Source organism: Melozone crissalis, unplaced genomic scaffold (genome assembly GCF_028551555.1).
Source record: "Melozone crissalis strain CALT ecotype California unplaced genomic scaffold, PUWL_Pcris_2 ptg000006l_1, whole genome shotgun sequence".
NCBI classification, from domain to species: domain Eukaryota; kingdom Metazoa; phylum Chordata; class Aves; order Passeriformes; family Passerellidae; genus Melozone; species Melozone crissalis.
Window position 1 is genome coordinate 31,061,155 of NW_026535784.1, and position 27,682 is coordinate 31,088,836.

Here is a 27,682-nt window from a genome sequence, read left to right on the forward strand (position 1 = left end):
TGTTGCATTAAAAGCTGTAATTCAGCAGCTCCATGGAGTGGAGGGCTTTGTGCATAACTGGATCAGATTGGAACATGTGTCCATGGAGTCCTAGCCTTGATCTCAAGGATGGAAACGGATCTGAAGAGCAAGCTGCTATTGTGCTGTAAATCAGATGCCATCTACAGGATGTGAAGGAATTCTTTGGTATCATTTTATAAAGGTTTGCTTAGCAGGAAGCTGGCAAATTTTCAAGGGCCACAGTGTGGAACAGGCTGCATTTCTGGCTGAGAAAATGGATTATTGGAAAGCCAGGAACTCTGAAAGTCTCAATTTCAGGCATGGACCAAACAGACAGTATTATAATCGGGATTTAGAACAGAATTTGCCACTTGCACAAACCTCAAGTAAAGCTCAAGTAACATCGCAATAGGCTGTAAACAACTGGAGGGTTAAGCAGAATTTAAAAACCATAGCAAATTGGAAAAGCGAGGTAAAGAAAGGAAAAAAAAAAATTTCCAAATGTGCAGATAAAAAATATCACACTGATCTATGGATAATGAAGACAGATCACTCTTTTGGACATGGCACTTGAAATAGATATGAATATAAATGCCTTGCCTTTACACATGTAAAATCTGAATTACAAGAGGAGGATGATGAATACTTGGCTAGATACCAGTTCTGCAGAAAATGATGTGGAGGTTACACCAGAGCACAAGCCTGGCATGAATCAATACTGTCAAGGAAATGCAAACAGGAACATAGTCTCTGAGAGAGGCAAAGTCACCCATCTATTCCACCAGGCAATGGTAAGACTTTGGCTGGTGCTGTAGGCTCTCAGGATGAAAACAGTCTGCAGAGGAGCAAAGATAATCATCGGAGATCTAGAAAACATTATTTATTAAGAGAGGCTGAAGGAAAGAATATAATTTACTTGAAAATGAACAATGAACTTATCTGACATGAGTCCTCAAGTACTTAAAAGCTCTGCTCCCACTGTGCAGTGTAAGTGATTAAAAAGGTGAAGGGGTTAAAGCTGTGGCAGGAAAATTTCTGATTGGATATTGTAAGAATAGTACTGAAACACTGGCTATATACAAATTTCTTTCCCATCTCCTCTTTTTTCATGCTTCCAGCACACACTGCATTGACAGCCTAATTTTTTCAGAGTGGAAGACAGAAATATCTCATTACCTCAGGGCTACACCAAGATAGCTGGACAGGCAGAATTATTCCATGCAGTCAAAAAAAAATCAGAAGGTATATACTGGCAAGTGAGGATGCTTCTATGTCATGCTTAGTTGATCGCTGCCTCTGAAAAAAAACAAACCATGGGCACTGGAGGAAAGGACTGTGATACTGTGGAGCTCCTGCAGACCTCACAGAGCAAGGGCTAAACAACAAACACATCCCACCCTGGACAGATGCTAAAGAATATTAATAAACCTGGGCCAACAAACATGTACGGAACTTGCATCAATGGACACATTTGAAAGTGGTTTGGCACAGCCCAATCCCATCAAATTAATTGGTTCAGGCTTTGTGCTTTCTTCTGTTGGAAGCAACTGCAGCACTAGACTGAGGTTTTAGACAGCAGCAGATCATTCTTTAAATAAACCACAACAACCAAGTGGATGCAGAGGTTGCTCCCAAATTTATGCTGATAAACACTATAAAATATAAGAAAGGGTGTTGGTTTTCTCTTTCTTAGAATCAACAGGTGTCACCAAATTCTGCATTAAAGTTCTAGAGAAAATGGCTCTAAACATATAAATAAGAATGGAAAGAATTGCTTAAAAAGGTGACATTTTTCTTTATGGAAAACTGTTCAGACATGATTTTATAATTTTGAAAGTGAAGCCATCTGTATCAACAGTATGGTGATAGTTTTAAATAGCCCACCTGTATGCACTGAGCAACATAGCTCAGTCTTCTTCTTGGCCACCATCCTAGTCTTTTTTATGTAAAGATGTATTAAAATCATGCCCAGAAGCTACTTAATTTTCTAATTAGTGGTAGTATTCATGACCCATTCTATGAATCTGCCCCAGCATACGGGCATATAGACTGTCAAGCTCCAAAGTTGATACTTGTGTCAAGTATCAGGCTAATAGCTCTAGAAGGATTATACTCAGGGTGTTTATATTTTTATGCTAAATATGATGGCCCAAGTATTAAAGAAAATTGGATATATGAGTTTAGGCATTAGGAAAAAAATTAGTACTCTGTCTTGGCTGGCAGGAGCCACAATGACCATTTAAGTGAAAGGTGGTGTATCAAATCTGAATCTACCCAATTCATCTAGCATGAAGAACTTGATTAGTGATTGATTTCCTTGATTAAAAATTAAAATTAAACCACCAGCAGCATTTTATCCTTGATTTTTTTTTTTTCATTCTGATAGGTTACACACTCTGTAGAGTCCTCTCCTCTGTACTGGTCCTCAGAGAAAATGTACTGGTTGTACAGTACCTCTGCACTGAAATCCTATCAAAGGCAGGAGAAAATGATTCAATATGAGCATACGCATACCCACAAATTCTGTGTTAGTGTCAATATCTCTCATTGAAAAAAATTCTGAGATTTCAAGGGGCCATGGTTAGATGACAGTTGGTAAAAGCTATTTTTATATCCACTATTGTTATCTCCACCAGCAGTCTTTTACAGACCATAGCTTGTCAAAACAATAATTCAAGACCATAACTTACACAAACTAGCACTAGTTGGAGACTGCTTCACTGTAGAATAATTCCTTTGCATAAAACATTCCTGCTGCACAGTTCAAAACAGTAGATTATACTCAGGCTTTAAAAAAATAGATTATTGTTTCTGGTTGTGAGAGGTTTTATGAATATGTTTATAGGCAGAAATCAGCCATAAAAGACATAGGCTATAAAGCTCTGGAAGCTATAGAACAGAAATCATTGTCCAAAGCACTTTCTGAACTTCAGAAAATGATAATAAAATTGTAAAAGTACTTGTCAGGTTTGAAACATAGTCTTAGCAAAGGCTTTCTTTGCACGAACATGTTGTAAAAAGTATGTATTTAAATACTGAAAGTAAGGAGCTGCAGAAAAAGAGTATTTCTGAGAGGATATCAAATTCAAAAAAAGAGCACCAGGATGACAGTTTGCAAAATAATAATGTGATTTTAGGTACGCAATTCAACAGAATACATCAAGTAACCTTCCAATCTTTACACACAACTAGCTACGTTAGGGTCATAAATTACATTCAAGGGTGAGAGCCTGTGATGCAAGGGAAAGGAAAAATGTACTGATTACCCAATTTTATCCCTTAAGCATGTCCAAAATTTTACCCAAAAGTACATCCATTAAATATAAGTGGCTCCCATTACTGTGAGAGCCTTGTGATGGTGGAGTGATTCTATTTCTATATTATAGATAGGAAACTCAGTATAGGAACTAAAATGTCAGATCTTACAAAGTTGTTTCTACTTGCTTGAATAGCCCAATATTTGCAAAACTGCTGTCCTAGTCCTTTGCTAGAGTTACATGTCTCTTCAGCTCTGTCTCCCTCCAGGGAGGTCTGGAGATCACAGCTCTACACTGGAAGGCAAAGAACTCTTGGAAAGTAGGGAGTGGCCACACACTAAAACACTCCTAACTTCCTCAGATAGGTACTAGGAGTCTTGGCATCCAGTAAATGGCACAACAGTTCTCACATTGGTTAAATTTTCCATCTTGAGATGCAATTCAACAGTAATGTTGTTAGGTCTAACCTGCACCTTTCTCTCCTTCCTGCATCATAAAGTTACACCACCATAAAACTGGTCCAAGGAGTTCTGCAGCCTCTTCCAAATAGTTTTTTGAGTTGAAATGATGTTTTTTGTCTGGTTAAAAGTATGTTGCAGCGGGCATGAAATGGATGCCAGTTTGAGATCAGGCATGTGGTACCATGAATTGATATAATGTAAGTGCTGCCAGGAAATAAAGAGCAGTCATCCCCAGCAGGCCCGAGCATATCAAACCTCCACTTTGAACTTCCACAGAGCTTTTAGCTCAGATAGGCTATTAAATCATATAAACTGACATGCTGTATATCACAGTCCATTACAGTAACAAGGTTATCCCATTAGTTTAAGTGGCGATTGCTTGGGTTAGGCAAGCTCTGCTGGAGACCCGAGAGCCTGCACCATGGAAAGGAACAGCCACAGAGGAGCATGCTCTTATGTCCCAAACCTAAGTGTCCTGTAAGGGCAAGCTCTCAAACCTCTGCTGAGACAGAGGAAGGAACCAGCCGGAGATGATAAGCCAAGATGACCCTTGTCACAAAGCAGATAAACATCTCTGGTCCTCCTTGCTTATAGACTCCAATAAAATGTTCCAAGTGATCTCCAATTCTGCTGAATGATCACTGATCCTGGGATCAGGACAGTGAGCATCATCATGACATAATCATGATTCCACAACTGTCTGACAATTTCCCACCATGCATCAGAACACCAATTTGAGTTGCTTGCACAACCCCAGATGCAGCAGAAGAAAATAGCATGAAGCACTCTTCAGAGTATATTCAGGTAGTTGTACACAAATTGCAAGACAAAAATCACTACAGTCACTATGATGATCTGCAACAGGGACAGATCAGTTAAATGCAATATAAAACCTCTCATTTCTGTGGCACATGAAAAAGGGAAATCAAAGAGTTCACAGACTGTGTCTGCATGAGGAGGCAACCTTATTAGAGGAGAAATCCAGCTTCCATGCCTAGAAGGATTCAATATATCCTGAAAAATAGTCACACAGATATTTCAAAAACCTCGCTAATCTTAAAAGCTATATGAGATCCATTTATGGAATAGTTGTTAAGCTTTCCTATACGCTGCAGTGAGCATAGAAAAATATCCAATAATTCATATGGGAGCTTTGACTGAAAATACATTTTAAATGGCTGTAGTTCGGTTCAGTGAAACCTAAGGGAAATTTGGCATGGCCAGTGACAAACTATATGTAAACCAAACTGATAAAATTCGTGCATGAATGCTGCCTGATCCAAGTGCAGTTACAAATTTGTCATATGACTCCCCAGTTGGGGCTAGTACATCATCTGCACCTGAATTTCACACTGGAAGCTTTTGAGAGCGTTTTACAGTCTTAAAGCCATAAACATCAAGCCAAATCTTGGTGTAAAGCTACTTGTTGTGAACAACTGCAGAGGGCCTGAGAATGGGTGAGAGGAACACCATTTGAGTGTACATCAGAAAAAGCTGAGAGCTGCAGTGAAACTCCAAGTTCTGTCACAGCAAAGGATGGAGATGCTGTCCCAAGTGGCACTGCAAGCATGGGAACAATAAATCAAGACTACACTCACACCACAAATGGATGAGAATGTCTCTTCTTCACAAGAAGGATTTTGAACTGGAAGACCATGCTGAGATAGATGGTATCTAATGGGAGAGTACCTGGTCAAAACTGACCACAATGAGATACTATTAAAAAAAATTAAAATGTGGGAAAAGATTAATTCCAGAGCACTAGCTGAGCTGGGATTGGAGCTCAGTAAGATTCGTGCTCCTGTCATGCCAAGAGCCTACCTGCCAACACTTCAGCTGCTTGTGTCAGCTGCAAACACACTGCTGGTGTGTGCTGCAGCAGGACTTTGATCACGTGCAAATGGAAAGCAAATGTACCATGCAGATAATACAACAACTGCTCTTAGGTCTTCTGTAGTTTGATCTGGTTTTATGTACATTATTTCTTAGGCTGATGTGACCTTTTCTGCTTCACACATATACTGCGTTGGCATTTTAAGTGAAGGGAAAAACTCATCAGCACACTTTTTGGATCATGTATCCATTATTTGCTGGTGTTTTACTAAAAATGCTGGCAATTTTCCAGTTCATTAGGGATCATCTCAGATCTGACTCTGCTGGCAAGAAATAGAACTATTACGACACTAACAGTAAAATATTTAACTTAAATTAAAAAAAAATCCCTACTGCTTACAAAACAGTAGCATAATAATTATGGTGCTGGCTGAAGCAATTTCTAGTTTTAGTGCATATGTAACTAGAGGAAAACTGTTCTGTATCTTTTATTTCACAGAAGCTGTCTTGGTCAATTAAGTTTCTGATAGGTAAAATGGTTTGCAACATTTACTATATTTGTTGTAAGCAAGGTATTAAAAACTTGACGTCTCAGCAGAGAAGGCCATAGGAGAGAAGCCTTTGAATTAGAAAATAATCTTTCCCCTAAGCAAAATTCATACTGATTATTTAAAACATATCTATTCCCATTTGCCATCTTAGGCAGGGGGTACTTTTAAGCAAGCATATTGTCCTAGCTCAGCCAGCCTTCAGTCCTGCTGGTATGTGTGGGGACAGGCATGATGGTTCCTTGAGCAGTGCTGCTTTCCCAGCAGCATCGCTCTGATGTGCATCCTGCTATGGGGAAAACAAAGGGAGACTCTCACTGATTTGTGCAAGAACAGGGTCTTTCCACCTGACTAGTACACAGATTACAAGAGATTTATAGGCTGCACTGTACTATATCTTGTTCCTTGAGAAGCCATTTATCTGCCTGTGCCTCACACTGGCAGGGCAAGGTGGGTATCAGCTGCTGCCATGCTGAGTGGAACAGCAGTTCATGCAAAGCCACCACATCTATTCTGTACTGCACAAAACCTTGTCTTTCTAGGAAGTTTCCTATGAGAGATTCCTCTTTAGTCCTCTCTTGTCTTTGCAACAAGATTCCACAAGATGCAAACTACAAACAGCAAATGTGAAACAACTGATAAGCAACCCTGTGGCTACGCTGGCAATAGAGAAGTTTTACTTACACAAACTTTGAAAGCTGAACCAAGCTATACAAAGGTTACTTTCAGTAAGTGCCAAGAAACTACAACTACTCAGAGGACCAAGAATGCTTAGAGCAATTGAATATCTAGCAGCTCTAGAGTGCTATGTGATTGCACTAGCTGTGTCCATGTTGTGGAATGGTGTAGCAGGGCATCTGGCCCCTCAGAAGAGCTTATCTGTGTCTTGTTAGCTGTGAACTCAGGGCATCTTGCCCTTCATGAGAGCTTGCTAATCGGTGAAATAGCTCAGTCAAGACAGCTTGTCTTGCAGTGACGTTTTTTTGACGCCATGAAAGTAATGTTTCCAGCTGTCAATAGATATCTTGCTGTGGAAGTGAGATCTAGAAAGGAAGCTGGAATTTCTGACTAACAGTTCACTTTACAAACTATAAAAGCTACATCAAACTTTCACAAAGCAGAAATCTTCTGCATACTCCCTGGAAATCTGTGGGGCTTTCTCTCCAAAGCTGGGATGTCTACCTTAATGTTACCCTCCTGGGAGCTGAGTGAAAGCGCTCTGTACGCTATTGTTATTTTGGCAGTAAATTACATTGACTCCTAATCTACACTAGTTCTTTGCCAGCTTAAATATAGGTACCTCGATATTGTGCACTGTTTTATGTAATCTACTTGTTCTCTTTGTTTTATACTGTGTAATAAGTAGCTCTGTTCAAGGCCTTTTGACTGTGGTTGCCTATCTATTAAATGAATAACTAATTTTATAATAAACCTGATCTGCTGTCCTGAGAACTTGCAGGCTGGAGCGATTTTAGGTGCGGGCCATGCTAAATTTAAACTGCTGTCAAAAATCTGAGACGAAAGCAGGGCTTGCCTGAATCTCCCACCCGATCAGTAACAAGTGGTCACATTGGCACCTGATGTCAAGTACTTCACTGACACTTATGCTAATGCGAGATGAAGACCGAAGGGCCTGGATGGAGACAGGCAAAAAGGAACAAGTAGAAAAATGAAAGTGAGCCCACAGATATCACAGCTACCTACTCCTCTCTGCTGGTCACTCCCTGGATATCAGGGTCAGAGTTCTTCTGTTGCTATTGTTTCCACATTTTGCTTTGGGAAGGGGAGAACGCTGAGGTTTCAGACTGCCACAACCTACAGCGTGGAGGTTCAGCCAGGGCTAATGAAGGTCAGAGCCTGCCCTAATGGCAGCCCTGATGGGATGTGCCTGTGTGAGACCTGGGGACTTTCCCACATTAGAACCATGTCTGTCTGTCTGTCCTTTCTCTTTTGATAAGGATTAATCCAAGCTGAGCCTTACATGAGAATAATTATAACAAGAGATAAGAAAAAAGGATGTACCTTTGTGAAAAGAAGGAAGATAACTTCTGTGAATGAGCTGATCTCTACAATACTGGATCAGAGGCTGTCTTATCTAAAACTATTTACAAATCATCTTGACAGTGTTCAGGTTTGACAGCTCTGTGTTTAAGTTACAGCACTGCATATACAGCAGCCATATCACCAGTTATAAACAAAGCATCTGCTGGTGTAACGTGGACTCAACTGCGGGTGCATATATTGCATCAATCGCCAGCAAATAAAACATTAAATAAAATTTCTGTGAAATAAACAGAATTCCTGCCATTGCAATCACTTCTCTGATGCCAATACTTAACTACAAGTATGTGCCTGTCTCTTATGTACAGTCACTGAGCCAAGTTGTGTTTCCTTGCACAGCTTGTGAATTCTACAAATCGTTGCCTTGATCTTTTTCCTAGTTTTCAGGTGTTTTCTTCTATTACCTTTCATTAGCAGAAAGTGGCCTACATGGAAGTGGCCTGGGCTTGGATTCTGCTACAGTTACACTTTTTGCTTGCCCTTCTTCATGTTCCCACTCTCCCCTTTATCGCTACTTACTCAAAGGGGTCGCTGGGATCAGCTCTCTGGAGCTCTGGAGGAATCGGGATTCTCTTGTAGTACATTTCCCAGTCAAAAGCTCCTCGCATGGCATCCCCCGCCTGCGCCTCGTAGCCAAAGTGGTTGTGGTCAATGACATCGATCATGGGACACACGATGGTTTTGTGGTTAAGTGCAATCTGGTCTGAAAAATGAAAGTAGAAAATAGGAAACGGCATGTCTAGTCAAGCCATCTATCATACTACTGCAAAGTGAATCCCACAGGTTTCTGATGTTTGAAGATTACTTGCTTTGTGCCCTGTGGTCCCCCAATAATTTAATCTTTCCAATCTGTATCAAACCTTTATTTAAAGTAGAATTAATGCAGTTGGGGAACGATTAGAAGTATTTATGGTTCCTTAAAAGGAAGCACATCCCTGTGAGACCCACAGGAGTCCAGTCATCTGCATCTCTCTCTCATTGCTACTCTGAGCTGTCCCCAGTCTGTCAGTTATTGAGCGCGCCAGCAAGCAAATGGTAAAAATACTCCCTCATCTGTAAGGAGTCTGTTTGGGAACCCCCTGAGAGAGAGATTTATTCCCAAATGTGAATTTCAGTCCCTGCAACCATTCAGTCACTGTTCCTGTGGCTGCAGAGTGCATCAGCTTTGAAATCAAATGGTCCAAATTAAAGGCAAACTCCAACACAAAGAGAAAAACAGAGCTTGCATCCCTTTTTTTTGCACCAATCTTTGAGTTCTAAAGAAGGCTCCACAGAATTATTCTTACCTGCTTTCTAAAGAAAGGACTTCAGTTTTGCTTTTAAAAAAAAATTAGAACTGTGAGACTAAATCAAATTCCCATCCCTAGCATAAGCTCAGCTTGGCCTGAGTCTGCTTTGGTGAATCCTATTGCTTAATCCTATAGAGCTCCTCTGAAAAGAAAGACAAGTAAAGAAGACAGACCAACATCAAGAACTAGGCAGAGGAATAATGGTTTGAAATGAGGAAGTACAGAGAAAACCTATAGCAGTGTTGACATGAAAGGACTGTAAAAAATTACCTATGAACCCTCAAAAAACCCCCAAAACCTTAACATTCCAAGTATAAAGCTTTTTCTCTGAATGGCAGCTTAGATCCTTTATATTATTTAGTACATTTTAGGGCCTATGTGAAAAATTTGGGTTTTGTTTTTTGATTTTGTTGTTTAGATTTCACTGATGCTTGATAATACCCTAAAAATAATCAGAGGGCTGAGTGTGGATTGAACACTTAGCTAGGAAGGCAGGTAATACTGGTATAATGATTAATAATAAAGATTCTGCTTCCATGCTTCTGCAGGACTGGAGTTAAGAAAAAAAGATTTTCACAAAACATCAGGGTCTTTATATTTATTCTCAGAAGTTTAAGTTTAGAAATCAAGGATCAATGCTTCTAGTGAGAAATTACTGTGACTGGAAGTTGAGCCTGTTTTTATCATCCTTATTCTTTAATAGTGAAATAAATTTAAAGCACAGGATCCCACAAAATTCTAGGAAATTCATCACAGAGATAATGGCTGCATTACTGTTGCTATTGCCAAATATAATTACATTCACTGGCACACTGTACAGTGTTATCTGTGATCATTATATAAAGTCACTTTTACATAATCTCTTTCCTGTGATGGCCCTCCTAATAGTTATAGGGCTTATAACAATCTGTCTGTGATCCCCCCTTCTAAATTGATTGGAGTAGAGAAACTAAATGGGATTGATTTTTCTGAAGCAGGTCAAAGGTAGACTCTTAATGCTTTAGCATCCTTCTCTTCATCTTTAAAAGCTGCTATCTTTCAATACACTGAAGGATTTGAAGTCTCCAAGTCACATATAGATAGCCTGGGGGAGATTTTTTGAGCAATGCTCAAGCTCAATCCCAGTCTCCACTTCTGCAACTTTCTCAAGAATTCTGCAAGTATGATGATGCTTACCTGTTGTTGTGTGTTTCTGCAGAACTTACTTCTCAGCCTCCAAAATATTTTAGAGATAAGGAACCACAGGAAAATCTTGTGTTTTGATAAAACCAGGGTGTTTGCAGTTGTGTACACCAAAAGTAACTGTAACTGAAAACAACTGTGGCTCAGCTCCACAAAGCCATTTAGATGCCTAAAAGTACTGAAATAACTCAGTCTTTTTTGGCCTAAAAGCTGATAGTTCATTCTGAGTATGTAAGTTAGATACTTAAATAGTTCTGAGAACCATCTTTAAGTGATTGCTCTTGGTTCCTCACCCCCCTCCCCAACCTCTAACTTTCAAGGTCTCATTTGGAACAAAACCTGGTTTGGAACAAAACCTGGTTTGGAACAGTGGAAACCACTGCCCCTCTCAGCAAAGACTGCCAGCCCAGAGCAGGGCTGAACCATGTACTTGCTGAGGATTTTTCACTACACATGCCAGATTCAAAGCAATAAACACTCAACATGTCCTCTGTTGCGGTTTCCCTGAATGACTTTCAGTCATATGCAGTGCTGAGCAAATCACAAAATATGACTTCAGATAAACACTTGAAAACATACATTTACTATACTATTATTTGCAGCCAGGTGTCATCTGATTTCAGTATAGTAAATATATGCCATCTCAAGTTTATAAGAAAATTCTCTCATTCCTTTAGAAAAACAGGGCACAGGGAAAATATACTAGATGTGTGTTTATTTTCTATTTGTCCTTTATGTAATGTTCTACTTTTTCTTTCAAAATAAAACAGATTTGATTCTAGGTTTCGGTATTCCTCAAGACTCATTTCTAGGTCCTCTGGCTGGTTGGTTATCTACAGGTATTCTACTGTATGTGGAATGAGACAGATTTCATTCCTCTTGACAACAGATGGGCACTGATGCAGTTACTCTCATCTTTCCAGTTTTCTGGTTTGAGGCTGAGGGTTCAATATCAACTGCAACCTGGCTGCAATTATGAATCCTTTGATGCCAATCTATTTACTTTTTTGGTTTTTACAGGGTGAAATCTGGCTAAATGTATGGAACAGATTATCTCATGGAAGACCACATAGGCTAGGGGATCAGGCCCAGCCAGGATGGGTTTATGAAAGTCTTGTCCTGCCTGACTAATATGATCTTCTATAAGCAGGTAACCTGCCTAGTGGATGTGGGGAAACGGATATTGTCTACCTGGGCTTCAGTAAAGCCTTTGATACTGTCTCTCAGAGCATTCTCCTGGAGAAGGTGGCAGCTTAGAAAGGTGCACTCTTGACTGGATAAAAAAGTGGCTGGATGGACAGCCCAGAGAGTTGTGGTGAATGAAGCTAAACCCAGTTGGGGGAAGATTGGAGGTGTTGTTCCCCAGGGAATCAGTACTGGGGCCAGTACTTTCTAACATCTTTCTGGATGATCTAGATGAGGGGATGAAGTGCACCCTCAGTCAGGTTGCAGATGACACCAAGTTGGACAGGATTGTCAATCTGCTGGAGGGCAGGAAGGCTCTTCAGAGGCATCTGGACAGGCTGAATCAAGAATTGAGGCCCTTGGGTCATAACAACCCCTTGCAGTGCTACAGGCGTACAGATGCACATCTGGGAAGCTGCCCAGAGGAAAAGAGCCTGGCCTGGAGCTGCTGGCTGACAGTGGCTGAACGTGAGCCAGCTGTGCCCAGATGGCCAAAAAGGCAAAGGCGTCCTGGCCTGTATCAGCAATAGTGTGGCCAGCAGGACCCGGGCAGGGATTGTCCCTCTGTCCTTGACACTTGTGAGGCTGCACATCAAGTCGTGTGTCCAGTTCCGGGCCCCTCAACACAGGAAGGACATTGAGGGGCTGGAGAGAGTTCACACAAGGATCATGGAGTTGGTGAAAGGTCTGGAGCACAAGTCCTATGAGGAGCAACTGAGGGACCTGGGGTGGTTTACCTTGGAGAAAAAGAGGTTCATGGAAGACTTTATCCCTCTATACAACTGCCTGAAAGGAGGTTGTGGTGATGTGGGGGTTGGTTTCTTCTCCTAGTTGTAGGAGAAGAAACCGACTATCTTGTGTGATAGAACAAGGGGAACTGGCCTCAACTTGGATTTCTCTCTGCTCCTCTATGACATTTCTGCTTTACATGAAGACATGGAGGTTATTTTTAAAAATGCAGATGTGATTGAGGGCAAGGAGGTAACAAGGGGAACAACTGTATGCATGATTTGATATGGAAGCTAAGAAGAATAAAAATATGGAATTTTGTGCATTATCTTATTACTGATCTGAAGAGAAACTAGTTAATAGTATTTTTCTTGGTCTCTACTGATAGCTTATTAGAAGAATGCACATGTTTCTGCAAATGCTTTATCAGCTTACTGTGCGGCCCAAGAGTCCCAACGTCAGAATTCACGGAACAATAACCATTAATTAGCAAAACCATAACCTTCTGTTTACTTACAGCAGACTTTTCTAATGAATACAAATTTCTTTATTAGGCAACTCAGAAATTTTCTTCGGTTATGGTAGCAAAAAGCACTCACTTTGCAAAGCACATATACTTTGCATGTGTATATGGTGTGTAGAAAAGAGAACATTGTTTCCAGAAGTAAAATCTTAGACTACAACAATTGATTCCTTCCATTCCTTTAACTAATGGAGCTTTGCTGGATGCAGCTGGAATCCAGCAAAATAGTCAATAGCAAATAATTCTTTCTGAGCTTCCTGTTGCGAATGCTATTGCTATTGGAATTAACACTGAGGCCTTGGATATATTTACAGCAAAAACTGTTTTAATGCAATGTGGAAAACTAGAAAGGAGTACAATACCTTTTCAGGTCGTTAGCAAGGACATAACATTATACTAGATATAGCAGTGTTTTTAGCAGCAGTAATAATAAAATAAATTGTAACTATTATATGCTGAAGCATTACTGAGAGATTTTACAAATTTTTTTTCTCAAGAAACAAAATGCAGCTGCTCACATTTCTTGGAGTTCTGTCTCACACTGACACTTGAGACAGATCAGAACTTCAGCAGAACTCCAAACACTGACACAGTGTGTGTCAAGCTTACTGTGGGACACAGCTTCAGTTACTGGTTCTACACTCTGATTTTAATGCCCGATGAATGCTCATGCACTTACTGAGCAAGGGTGGCAGCCAGTTCACGTTGACTTCGCAGTGGGAGTCCAGGAATGTCAGGACCTCTCCTCTGGCCAGAGAGGCTCCCAGCAGCCTGGTCCGAATGAGCCCTTCCCGCTTCTTGGTGCGCACGATCCTCACCTTGGCAAAGCGGACCATGTACTCCTCCAGCTTCTCTTTCAAATGTTCTGGAAAGAAGCACAAAGAAACCATCAGCACTGCCAGGCCTGGAGGAGCCAACAGAAGGACAGGTTGGTGTAAAACCTGCGAGCTGCTTATCTGCTTCCATCTGTAGTCACTTCAAGTCCTCCAAACTCTGCCATAAATCCTCCTGAGATGGTTCAGGAAGTGCAAATATTCTCTCTTTTATCACACAGAGGAAGGCACTGACGCTGTGCCACAGTTGTTGCTGGCAACCTGCCATCCACAGTATAATGGCCAAAACAGCTGCAGGATATTCATCCATTCTCCTGCTCCTGCAGCCCAAGGCCACATAAACATTCTGGCGTGTCATTTTATAAACAGTGACATTTCCACATTTCCATTTATAAGTATCCAATATCAACTTATTGTGAAGAACTATGCACGGAAATAAATTAAAAAAATAAAGCTAGCACAATGAGGTTGCTTTTGTAATGGGAAGGGAAACAGACATGAAGAAAGAGCTTAATAGCTAGATACCAGCATGAAGCACACAGACAGCTGACTTGCTAATAAAATTAGGCTGAAATGCAGAGTAGTTGATAGGTTCTCTGATCTGCAAAATCTGGTTCTGTTTGTATCGCTAAACATCATCTTTGGGAATATTTTTTCTTCTGACAAGAAATGCACACTAAGAATCATAAAAAAACCCAACAACAAAAACCACCCTACAGTTTTGCCTCTTCCTAAATACATCTAAAACACAAGTCCTGATCCTTTGTCTTTGCTATAACACCTCAGCTTGCCTCTCATTACTTTGGAAAAATACAATAATTTAATTCATCAGGGGAAAAGGGAGAGAAAAGCTGAGTCTCTAATAATTAAAACAGTTGACAAGCTACATTTAGTGATGCTAAGGATTGCAAGCTAAGTCACATGGAAATGGCTTTGTCAAGTTATACTTGTTTCTGATATCAGCTACTAATTCTTTGGACTTTTACGGACAGCACAGGCCTTGTTTCTGTTCTTACACCATTACAAATTGCAAGAAGTTTGCTGTGGACTAGCCAAAAGGATTTCCATTTAGCAGTATCCTGGAGTATATAATGCAGACATACAAATTTAAGGCAATGAGCAAGTAAGTCACAGCACAGACAATACAGAATCTTGTGCAAAAAAAAAATTAAGCTCCAGTGAGATAGAGCTCCCTCCACATGTTTATTTTCATCTTGCTATTTTCCTAGCTGACAAACACATACAACTTTCCAAAGCTACCCGCAGATAAGGAAGAAGCAGAACACTGATGTGTACTTAGTGGAAGAGTACTACACAGGATGGTCCTTTATACTGAGGAGTCCTGATGCTCACTGGCACAGAAGAGGGACCGGGAACATCCCACTGCAATGACTACAGAACAGGTTGGGGCTTCTGGAAGGAGAAACACAACATTTTGGAGACATTCTGAGTCAAGAGAGAGGTTTGTGCTCATTGTACTGCCCAGGACCAGTATTAGGTCAAGTGAGGAAAGCCAATTCTGAGACAATAACACAAATAATGACATTCAGATAAATATAGAAAGTTTTTGTCTTCTGCTCTGTGTCTGACTGTAGAATACCCATTTAAATTCCTAAATAAGAAGAAAAGAATTATCTCTTTTCCTATCCCATTTCACTATTTGCATTCAATAAAATCCCAACAGTAACAATGCCAAGAGATGTTCTGTGTCTTGAGAGGTGGGTTTTGTATGACCAATCATATTCACAGGACAAGGCCTGTGTGCTACCCTGACTCACTTTAGCTAGCAGCTACAATTCAGTTTTGTGACTGAACTGAGGTTTATTCAAGCCCTGGATCATTTTGTGCCCACAGGCAAAACTGTTTAAAGTGTATATTTATTGAACTGTTTTTCTGTTTTTATGAGTTCCATTGAGACCATTCCCATAGCACAGAAATATAGAAGAAGGGAAATAGACCTTAAAAACAAAGATACAAAGACATTGCAGGTAATATAAGAAAGTCTGTTAGGGCTGTCATTCTGGATTTTTTTCTATATTGTAAATTGCATCATCTAATAGCTATGAAAAATGAAAAAGCTCCAAAGTGACAGGTTATTACATATTTCCAAAGTAAATCAAATCTAATCAATTAGGTACCATAGGTTCTGTTAGTCCTCAGGCACCAGAAATTTCCTGCAGTTCTCGAAGGTCACCTAACCTTTCTCCTTTTCCATCCACAGGTCTTCAGTTTGTTTGCACTGAATGGTGCATAGGGACCCAGCACCAAGAGCAAGGCCACACTGCTGCACATTGTTCACACAAGCACTAAAAAAGAACTGGGTTGCTCAGCCAGAACACACCTCTCCAACTCTGGAAGCAGCCGCTAAATGCCTTGGCTATGGCACAAATCCCCCACCATCACCTGCCTACCCACAGAGATGGGTTCACTGGTGAGACTCTGGTTGATCGAGGAGTTGTTCAGCTGCTACACAGTGCTGAATTTCATCACGTGTCAGACACAATTGCTTTACCCCTTCCTGTTTTTGGGCAGTTCCCCTCTTTGTAGGCGAAGGCAGCTACCAAGAAAGCACCTAAATGCTCTGATGGAGAGAAGCAGGAGCCTTACTTGGACAATCCAACTTGTCTGTGGTGTTGGTAGGTTCTCTGGTGCCTGCAGGCACACAAGTTGGCCTGCACGAGCTGGATGTCACAATGGTTATTGCCCTTACAGCAGGCAGTTTGAACATGGCCAGCGCTACTGTTTAAATGAACTAATACAAATGCACCCTTTTAATGCATCCTGATTGTTATCACTTGTCTTGAACCAAATTAATTCCCTGAAATTCAGTCTCATGCAAAGGAATTGATTTCATCCTTCCACATCCTTCAGCGAGCAAATTCTGAAAGCTGAGTGCCTATTCTCTCAGGAAAACACTTCAGGGAGAGATGATGTAAACTATCAAATTATGATACATACTTTTCTGTTCTTATATCAATTGCTAAATAACAATAGAGTTGAATAATATGATTTGATTGTCATTAGTTGTATTGGAGCTTGAAATTTATTAAATTGATGGTGGTTCATACCGTTCTTTCATTGCTTTAGATTCCTCGCAAACTCAGGAAGAAGGTCTCTCAAATTTTAATTTTTTTTTCCTTTGGCTGCAATTCTGTGGAACAAACAAAAGCTCTGCACCACCTTCCTCCCTCTCTCTCAGATAGCTCTTCATGCATTTTAGACAGCATATCACCTCATTTGTGAAGAACTGCATCAAAACATCCAGCACATCTTTTGATGCCAGAATTACATATCCCAAAATTATTGTCATCTATTTAATTAGTCCAATGACTGAATGATTTTATCATCTTCTCCTTGTTGCTAAGGAACGAGTAGAAAAAAAAGCAGAAACACACAAATAAAATTTGCTCATCTTTTTTACACAGAATTCTAAATGCCTCCTCATTTAGACATATCTGGAAGGAGTAAGGAAGAAAACAAAAGTAATGACTTGTGAATTTTATAGAGCTTAGTTAGGCAAGTGACATTAAAAGACCAGGTCTACATACAAACCAAAGTATATGGATTACTAGAGAGATATAAGGTATCTACATTTTATAGACAGTTACATGTTGGTAATATCCTAACAGTAAGTCATGACAGAGTCAAAGAGAGGCCTGCAAGAACGCTTACTGTATCTTTAGTTTTGAGATATGGCAAGGAAGGTGGTTTGGGAATTTATTTGGGAAAAAAATCTCAATAACTAAAATAACTATAAAAACATCACAAAGTGTTTAAGTTCAATGTCCAACTTCAATATGGTTGTGAGAATGAAAATACCTTAAGGTGAAGGAAACAAATTCCCTTTTGGATCCATAACTACTGATCTTTTAAACTTAAATCATTACAAAAGTGATCTCATACTCTAATTTGTCCTACAATGTCTTGAGGCACTATCTGTTTCAAATTTTACCAATCTCTAAAAGCAAAAATAAAGACAGAGTAACAGCCAGAGGCAGTAGAACAGCAGTAGTTTTAAAAAAAAGGTAGTATTTTATAATATAAATATAAATACTAAAAACATAGATTTCATTTAGAAACTCATTTTGATTAAAAAATAATATCAGTGTTTGTGATTACTAACAAATTTAGATTTTTTAAATCTTGTCTTTTGCCAAACCTATTAGAATAAACTTCCCCTTTCCACAATAAATTTCCCTCACAGAAGAGAACACCAAATGTTTTATTTCCTATAGTACAACTGCATTTTCTCACAGATCCCAACTATTTTATTGCTAATACTGCCTGCAGAAGAAGCATCTCACACACAAACCCTGTATGTTACACATACACATTTACAACTAAGCAAACTCAAGTAGACAAGTAAACATGCATGAATCAATGTTAGCACAAAACTGTAATTCTAGAGAAATTATTTAAAAAAAATTATAATGCAGTGTGTAAAATAGAAAGCAACCTGTAATAAAAAGACATTTAAATGCCCAGAGGACAGCACATTCTGCCCATTCATTACCAAAGGTAATCAGATTTGAACAGATTTGCCAGGACAATAGAACAGGGAGGTAGGATGGCTTAATTTATGTTCAGTAGAATTACATAAATTTCACTTTCAGAATTGGGCATGAGAGAGAAGTCAGTATTTAAATTCTACAGGAAGCTATAAATGGTACTTTTTGCATATAAAGAAGCCAAAGCCCCTTCCATTAGATATGGGAGCAAGTAGCTAATTCGTAATTGAAAAGAAAATAGATCATACTTTTCTTTCCAGTGCTGATCAGATGAATCCCTGAAACGTAAGTTTGACACATGCCAGGCACCTGCTAGGGCAAGAGCTGGCACAAGGATGACAAATAAAGAATGATGCATGGGCAGGCTGTTTACAGGCTGTCACTGCTCTGACAAGTGATGATAAAGGGAAGCATTATGTCTCTTCTAGTGGCAGCCTGTAAACAAATTCTCCATTGTAATTCTTCTGCATGGGCCTCCTCTGTCTTCATTTAAAGTCTGGAGAAGTTTTTCTAAAATAATAGCAGAGACACAATTGCTTAGTCATAATAATTAAAGATCTACTCAAGCTTTTTGGTGCCCAGAAATAAATTGGAAACCAGGGTTCTGTCTTTGTGAGGTAAAAAGTCATGTAGTAGTAAAAAGCAGAACTTAAATTCTTCTCTCATGTTGAGATGCATACAGAGAGTATTTCATTATCACATTAGTACCCACGTTACCGTGTGATAAGAAATGTTCATCCAGGGTTATTGAGAATGAGTCACCGAGACTTAAAAGTTACATGAAAGCTAGAGCTGGTCTTCAGGATGTGCTTGATTACAGTATGGACCATGAAAAAGGAAGGAAAATACAAAGAAAAAAAAAGAAAAAAAGCATTTTGTTAAGCTCCACTTCAGTCCAGCCAGGCAAGTCCACCCCAAATCTTTGCCAGTAACAGAGGCCTTCTCCACATCTGTAGCACCTCAAATTTCTGCTAGCACAAAAAGTACTAGCAATTGCTGTTAAGGATCACTGATCAGCAAATTATCAAATATTGAAGAGCAGCAACAGAGTCTGCTAAATGCCTGGATAAACAATTTTACCTAAATCTGTTTATTTCTAACCTGAATTGACTGAGAGGTATGCAATTCCATGCTCTGGAATTCCCAACATGAACCATATGAAAATAGTCCAGAAAAACCCCTTACAGTAATAGAAAAAGTATATTGGCCTCTCCTGTTATCTCAGCACAGGAATATGGGAGGAAGCAATGTGGCCAAAATTATAGTAGTCTGCGGCCTTAGCTCAGTAAACAACACACAAACCATCATTTCTCTTGGTGAAAACTAAGGCAGTAAAATGGCTATTTTGCCTTGCAACATACATAAGGCCAGCTTCTTTGAGGCTGCCTCAAGAAGATTTTTCTCTATCTTTTTTACTCTCTGGCCAGCAACAAAGAGCTTTGTGCCAACAGGCACAGACAAACCTGCAAGTACACTCATGCACCCTCCATGGCCCTGATAGTGAGAAGAACTCCATTACTTTATTATGTTCCTTCCTGCAAGATGGGATTATCTTCCTAGGTAAAACTAGTGAGGATATCCTCCTTTTGTTTCCTGAAGCCTTGAGCATATCTTTTTCCCAGAACAGCTTAATTTTTTGATGACTGACTTAAGCTTGACAGAAAATACATAAGGGAAACTGAGTGGCCTATGGTTATTCAGTTATTCCTTGTTTTCTGCTGCAATTGACAAAATAGCCCTCTCCAGTGCATTGCCATTCTTTTTACTTTCACAGCCTGCATGTCTGTTACCATAAAAACAATCAGTCTGAATACAGAATACAAGGTGAGCCTATGAATTTCAGTACATCATATTCCTTTCTTCTAGTTTCCCTTTAAGTTTCTTATTTGCAGAAGGTTGATTGGAAGTGCTGGTTAAACACAGAATGATTGCATAGTCTATACCAGGTCAGCTGCCACTTTTCATAGCCAAGTCAAAGTCTACAAGAAGGACAAGTCCCCTGGTTATAACTCTGGGTAAACTAATCCACTGCTGCACTACTGTTCTTGTGAATAAGTCTTTTTTATAAAGTCCAAACTGAATCTTCCAAGCTGCATCCTGGGGTTATTGCCTCATGCCATCTGCCAGTATCAGGAGGAATTTAGTTTTGCCATCTCTGCAATTCCCTTTCAAGTTACTGTGGGCAGATGTTAGATCACCATTTAGCTGCTGCTTTGCCAGACTAAACAAGCCCAGGTTTGTCAGCCTCTTCTCAAAGGTCACATACTTTTGGCCCATGACAGTCCTGCCAGTCCTCAGCTAAGCTGACTCCAGCTGTAGTCCTTCTTGAATTGCAGAGCCCAAAATTGGATGCAGAATTACAGCTCTGTGCAGAACCAACGGTGTAAAAAGCATAATTTCATTTTCTCTGATTACTCTCATCCTAGCAGAGCCCAATCCAGTTTGCCTTCCTGGTGATACAAGGTGAACACTTTCTCCTATTCACTTGGTACCCACTATGACCTCTGCAGGTGCTTACATCACACCAGCTAGCCAGTTTGCATCTTTACTGGTACATGGAGTTATTCACCTGGGTGCAGAATCTATCGCTCCTTGTTGAACTTAATTAGATTTCTTTTGCCTGATCCTTGAGCTTCCTATTTATTGTGTCAATTCCTCTCTCTGTTTTTGTATCATTCACATATTTGCTGAGGGCACACTGTCTCATCATGCAGGTATCAGTGACTAACCCTGATCTCAGTATTTACCTAAGCTGTTCTGCCAATTAGTCCTGACTAAGGAAATCTGGAGGAAGGATGGGGAAGTTTTCTGCTGAACAGATTTTAGCATCTGATCCATAGCCATTCCAGACAACAAGAAGTTCCAGAAGCAGACAGGTAGTGCAGAAACTATTGGATATGATAAGTTCGATACAGAATGACAAATAAAAGAAAAATTCATATTTACTTAATAGCAATTGCCTTAGAGCCATCTTATTTTAGCCCTGGATAACCCATTCTTTCCAAAAAGCTTTGCCCGTTTTTTCCAAACAGTTTTGCACACCTAAGACTATGATCACTTGAGATCACCATGTATTTATTGCTGATCTGGAAGTAGCACTGCTTACAGAGACTTGTGCCAAACACTGGGAAACTTGTTTTGGCTGTGATGTTTAGGTTAACTGGCTTGAGTCAAGCTAAAATGCAATCTCTTTCTTCTCATATTAATAATGAGTCAAGATAAAGCGCAGTTTCTTTTTCTGATGTTAATAATGACTCAAAGTCCTTGCATGATATACTACACGGCTGTGGAGAGTATCCTGAATGTGCAATTGTTCTGTTCATTCCTTGCACTTCAATGACTATGAACTCCCAGACAGCACTCTCATTTTGATGTTCAATTTCAACTACAGCCTGTTAAAGTTGAAAGAATCTCCAAACTACATAGTAAATGCACATTCTTTTGCTACAACCTGGAAAGGTCAGCATTACTAACAGCAAGAGGCTGAACAGAGCAGATAAATACAGCTTGATTTCATTCAGGATAGACTTAAGGTAAACTTCTCTGAACAAATCTGTTTTGTCGCACATGGGCTTTCACATAGTCATGAAAGGAGTGACGGGGACTGCAGAATCTGTGAGGCAAGCTGGATTTGCTGAGACTTCTCCAAGGATAGAGACATTCAAAGATCCTGGTACTCCTTTGTTCCACTTCCCTGAGCCCAGAAAATTGTGACTTACCAGTCATTCTGTCACCAGCAGAGAAGTGTCTTTGTCAACAAGATGAGTGTTCAAGTAATTGAACACCTTGATATGAGCTGTGGTGACTGCTTACACAGATGTCATGGAAGCATCATTAAACTCTTGAGGTACTTTTTCATTCAGGTTTTTGAACAGGAAAAGAAGCAAAGGATTTCATTTTTAGGCTGCAGTAATGCAGCACAGTACATCAAACCACCTCCTAAGCATCTAGGGCTGGCTTGATAGCTGGTTAGTAGTACTGACACAGCTCCAAGTTTTCCTTCCTTATAAGGAAACAATGGAAGATTTTTTTATTGTGTTTATTCCAACTGCCAATTGTATGAGGTAGCTCTTGAAATGTTCAATGGCACTGTAGTATGGCAGCATGTCTTTCCTACAGCTGATAGCAGGCTCCTTCATTTGCTGAACATGGAATTGTTTTACCACAAGAGCAGCATGGCTGATGGAATGAACTTCAACCAAACTGGGAAGAATTTCTTCATATAGGTCATTCTCTGAACACAATTATGTAGCACAGACCTGTCAAAAGAGTGACCTTGCTGCATTAAAATTTGATTGTTTTTAACAGGTCTTTTTACTACAGAGGTATTTATACAGTAACTTGTCCCCAAGGGAAGTTTATTGTTAGGTTTCTTCCAGGTTGCAAAGCCAATTAGAAGGTTATTTGGAAGTGAACCCATGAAAGATAAATTTTCCTTGAGATCAATACATTACTCACACATGCTATCCTTTTTCTTTCACAGTCACAATTTTGCATCCTGACAATATTCATTCTTAAAAATCGTAAATGATGACCTGTCAAGCAGCACTTCTGTAATGTATTTTTAACACTGCAAACAGCCTTGCAGATTTTGAGACCTGTATTTTGACTGACATTTTCTCTGTTTTGCCTAAAACTATCTTTGACATACTTTTAGTTCTTCCTCCAAAATATGTCACTAACTTTTGCAATAGGTGCTGTCTCCAGAGAACAGTTTTCTCTCATTACACTCTTTTTAACCTCTCAAATGCCAAGCACAGTTTGTATTGGAGAACTGGTAAAACACCACTGTGAAGATGGTATTTGCCTTATATTTGCAGAGGACAGTAACACTGGTTCTTGGGAGCACTAGAAATAGGAGTCACAGAACACACATAATTACTTTCTAAGTGGCATCAGATTCGGGTACAGCTCCCTACATGGAACAATTATTTCCCAGAGTAATTCTACTGACATTTAAAGTGTTGCAAACCTTAGGCTTGACTCATCTGAAGGTATTGGAATATGGCCATCTACTCACAGAATCTTTGAATCACCTCCTGACTAACCGAAAGCACTGTACTTCTGTAACTCTTTCCCATTCTATGTGCTAACCATCACAGGCTGGTTGGTCCTAAATAGAGCTTGAAGTGAGTCCTTTTTCTCAAGAATTCAGTGAGGTTTTTTCCCTGAGTGCACAGGACTTTTGATGTAAATAAGAGAAGCCCTTGAAATATACTTTGAAACTCAGATTTCAAAACACAAAGGAGATTGTGGGCAATATCTTAATTCTTATCTTTGAAATGTGATATTATATCAAGAATATAGCAAAGTTGTCTTCCAACTTTTGTACTGATATTTTTCTTTTTAAAAATGCCCTCTCTGACAGAGGAACTGGAGTTCTGAGGTACCAAATCTTTCTGGTGGAGTGATGAATTTACCTGTGCTCTGCATAGTGCAACAGGATGAAATATGTAGATGTTCAATGACATACTGAAAGAAGCTTCAAATTCCTAACAGTGCAGATGCTAAAAGCATGGAGCCATACACTTCTAATTATCCTTTGTATGCCTGAGTTCTATTTCCTATAACAAAGCGCCTTTTTTTTACAGGTGGAATGCAGACCTCTATAAGATCCAGGAGCACTTATTGATGAAGCAAGAATCCAGTTCCTTCTCTCAATTGCTGCATTTCATCACCCAAACATTTTCTTCTTGTAGCTGTAATTTCAAGAGTTTTTCCTTTTTCAATTTTGTCCAGAGTGGAAATACAACTCTTCTTCTGATACTTCGAAATGAAAAAGTTTCTGGTTTTTACCAAGCTACAACTGTAGTTCTCAAAACTGTTTCAATCATTTAACTGCAGAAGTTAGCCCTGTTAGTTGCATAACCTTTGCACTCACTGCTATGTCGAGGAGCGCAGTGAAAGAAGATGGAGTTATTATTGCTGAAGAGGTTTTCAGAAAGCTGCAGTTCATGGAAATTCTCTGACAACCTACTGCCAAAGAAAAGCAACCAATTTAAGTAATGTTTTTTAGATTAGGTCAGGTACCTTGTTTACTCCATTTCATTATTTGAGACAAACAGTTTGCTTTCAAAATTAGGTCTATTGAAATCTTACAGTGAAAGAGTTGTTTTGGTTACATACTTTGAAGTATGAGAATTAATTATCAAAAAGGAAACCATTCTCTGTTCACTGACTATCTGCTATGATGATGTTCCTCTACATAATGAGGCAAACACTGATGCATAATTAGGCATCTTCTAACATCAATATGAGCTATTAATCAAACAAGAACACCATGTTTTATCATGGATATAGGATCAGCTTTTCACTTTTTATTCAAAACAAGAAAAAGAATAAATAAAAGAGCTGCTACATAAATCAAGCTCTACAAAGGGAGACATTGGGTTTTTTCTTTTTTTTTCTTTGTAATGTTTTTCTCTCTTTGTTTTAAACATTGAACCAACCTGTCTTTTCCTATCTTTCTCAGTTGTCACAACTGTTCTGCAGGATCACTAATGCTCTTCACATTCTCTTTAGTCTAGCAGGTTGCCTCATTAAGGGTAAGAAAGAGAAAGACATACTGAATATTAAATGAACATCTAAGACCTAAAGGTTAACTAATTATATAAATTAATATTATATTGAATATTAACTAGTAGATCCAAGCTCCAGGCAGCTTTCTTGCAATGACAAAGGGATTAGGCTCAGACTACGCCCATACATTTCTATACATCATATTTTGAATACTCCTCCACTGCTCTCCCTCACCCAAACAGCTGCCTGTCTTGCAGTATCCAAAGACAAAGGATATAGCCTAGTACTTTTTTACTTTACATGGCAACAAAGTTCATGGTAATATAGTAACCTGTGGGTACAAGGAATAAGGATGTCATGGACTATTCCTAATCTCTCTGGAAAACAGAGCTTTAGGCTTGTTTCATCTTCCCATACATAGCCACATGAATCCAGATTCGAACACAAGGCTTGGTACATCTGGCTATACATTTTATTTGGATACAGACACAATATTGTCCTAGTGATCTTTTCATATCATAAGTAAAGTATTAATGGACTAGCCAGTATCAAGTGAGAAATAAATCATTGCCATGGACACGGCTTCTTGGTCTTAGAAAGTGTAAAGCTATTTCAAAACTGGAATGGTTATATCTGCTTTACAGCATTTTACTGATCCTTAAAGATGGACAAAATGCTGTAATTCTGAACACAATTGTCACACCTATATTACTATTAAAAAAAATCTGCAGATTATGGATTTAATAGAGAACATAACCTTTGTATTTCATATTTCCTTGATATTTCCTTGACATATAAAAAATTACCCGTTAAATCTACAATAGAAATACCTGAATTTAAGTAATATCTGAATAGAAAAACAAAAGATTCTATCATTTTCAATTTAAAGCACTTTTTACTGAGTATTCAGTAGACTGTCATTATCTTGACTGATCCAAGAAGTTCCACTGGTCCTGACCAGAACTCCATGAATCTTCCCCTCATCACCATCTTTTCAATGAACTGGAAGTGTGGCTCGCACACTGTGTGCCACTTATACTTCTCCCCAGTTTTGTGCTGGTGTGAGGTTTCCCACCTTTAGCAGACCAAGGTTTTGCTTTTTACAAAAAGGTGCAACAAAAGGAGTGGGAAACCTGCCATTCCCTGTAATTTTTTTTTTTTTTTAATCTATGTGTCCTCTGCACAGTTGAAAACCAGTCATGTGAAGATTTACTGTTGTAAGCAAGCTAAGTGCAATGCAAAAATAAATCAGGGCAGAAAATATTCTCCTTGGAAAAACTTTTCATTGTGCGAGTCACATTTCAAGAGATGTACTGTGCTACCTACAGATAACCTCCTCCAGCTACTCAGAATTACACAAGCAGCAGTATCTTTCCAAAAATCAACTTACTCATCTCCATGGCAGCTCCAGAAAGGGCTTTCCTGGGAAAAACACAAGTATTTTTGCATTTAGCTGTAGTTTGGTCTGTAGAGGTGATAATTTTTTCCCATGTAAATATTGTAACCACATATCTCTTTTTTTCCAAGTTTTGTTTGTTTTTGAATAACTTATTACCTAAGGTTTGCTTCTTTTCTGCTTCTTGTGAGGGCATAGGTTTGGCCCAAGTAGAACAATTAGGAAACAAATGGAATAGGTACAGGCAAAAGCACAGAGAAGCAAACAGAGAAACTGCCACCATTGACCCATGTACCAGTTTTGTAACTGTTCTCTTGTAGTGAATTTTTTAGAAATTATTGAAAAATTGAAAAAAATATTATTTTCCAAATTTTCTAGATTTTTTTATTACCTAAGACATTCCTAGATCTCTTTATCATTATCTGGAGTGGTAGATGCTTATCAGACTCTGGAATGTAAACTGTGACAGCACTTAAACACCAAGAAATGTGTTTAGCTTAATTTTAAGGCTACCTGAGAGCTGGAGCTCTGAATTCTTTCTAGAGTAATGTTTCTGCGTTCATATTCTCTTGGAAGCATCTGAAAGGAAGTAAGAGCAACAGAAAAATAATAGAAGAGTTAATGAAACTAACAGTGGGCAAAGCTGAATACAGGAGCACTATAAAACCCAAACCAGCAGATACCTCATCACTAAAATGTGAAATAAAAATAGCTACCAATATTCTGATATGGATATGGCTTCTATTCATACCAGACTATCATTCTGCTGTAGGGCTGGACTTTTAGTGCTGCTGTAAAGAGCACACTGTATTTTAGCAGTACATCCTGTAATTTGGTTCACTTTGCAGCTTGGAGCCAAAGGGGAAATACTTAAAACTCAGAAAAAAGAACCCAATTTCCAAAAGAACAGCTGGAGATGTTCAAAAGAAGGATACAACATGCTACCTGCTTTCTTTCACTGACACATGTCCAGGTTGCCATGAGGAAATTCTCTCTAGGATAAGAGACTCCCTTAACAGGAAATTTCCCTTGATATGAAGGTGATGTGCTTCATTTGTTAAGATTGCCAGACAACTTTTTTAAAGTAAGATTTACGCAAGTGAAAATTTCAGTTCCAAGGGAAATAAGGATTGAAGGACTCATTTAGGTTGAAGTTCTCTCGACCACTCAATGTGGCATGGCCAATCACTAGCAATGGAACTCAGTTTTTATAAAAAAAAATTAAACACATCAGGACATGGGACTTGTGCTGTGTCTTGAACTTATACTATCTCGATTTTGCTGTCTCTGTAAAATACATAAGAAACATAGACCATACCTGCAACTTGCTTAAAGAGCTGATGATTATTGTCCAGTAT

General features: G+C 39.2%; 1 protein-coding gene across 1 annotated transcript in view; it reads right to left on the reverse strand.

The window, feature by feature from the left end:
* The window catches only part of GALNTL6 (polypeptide N-acetylgalactosaminyltransferase like 6), a 423,505-nt gene that overhangs the window by 60,804 nt on the left and 335,019 nt on the right, over positions 1-27,682 (reverse strand). The window contains exons 5-6 of the mRNA XM_054292088.1: positions 13,748-13,933; positions 8,680-8,863 (exon numbers count right to left, since the gene is read on the reverse strand). Of these exons, the coding sequence (XP_054148063.1) occupies positions 8,680-8,863; positions 13,748-13,933 (370 nt within the window). The remainder of the gene's footprint in view (positions 1-8,679; positions 8,864-13,747; positions 13,934-27,682) is intronic.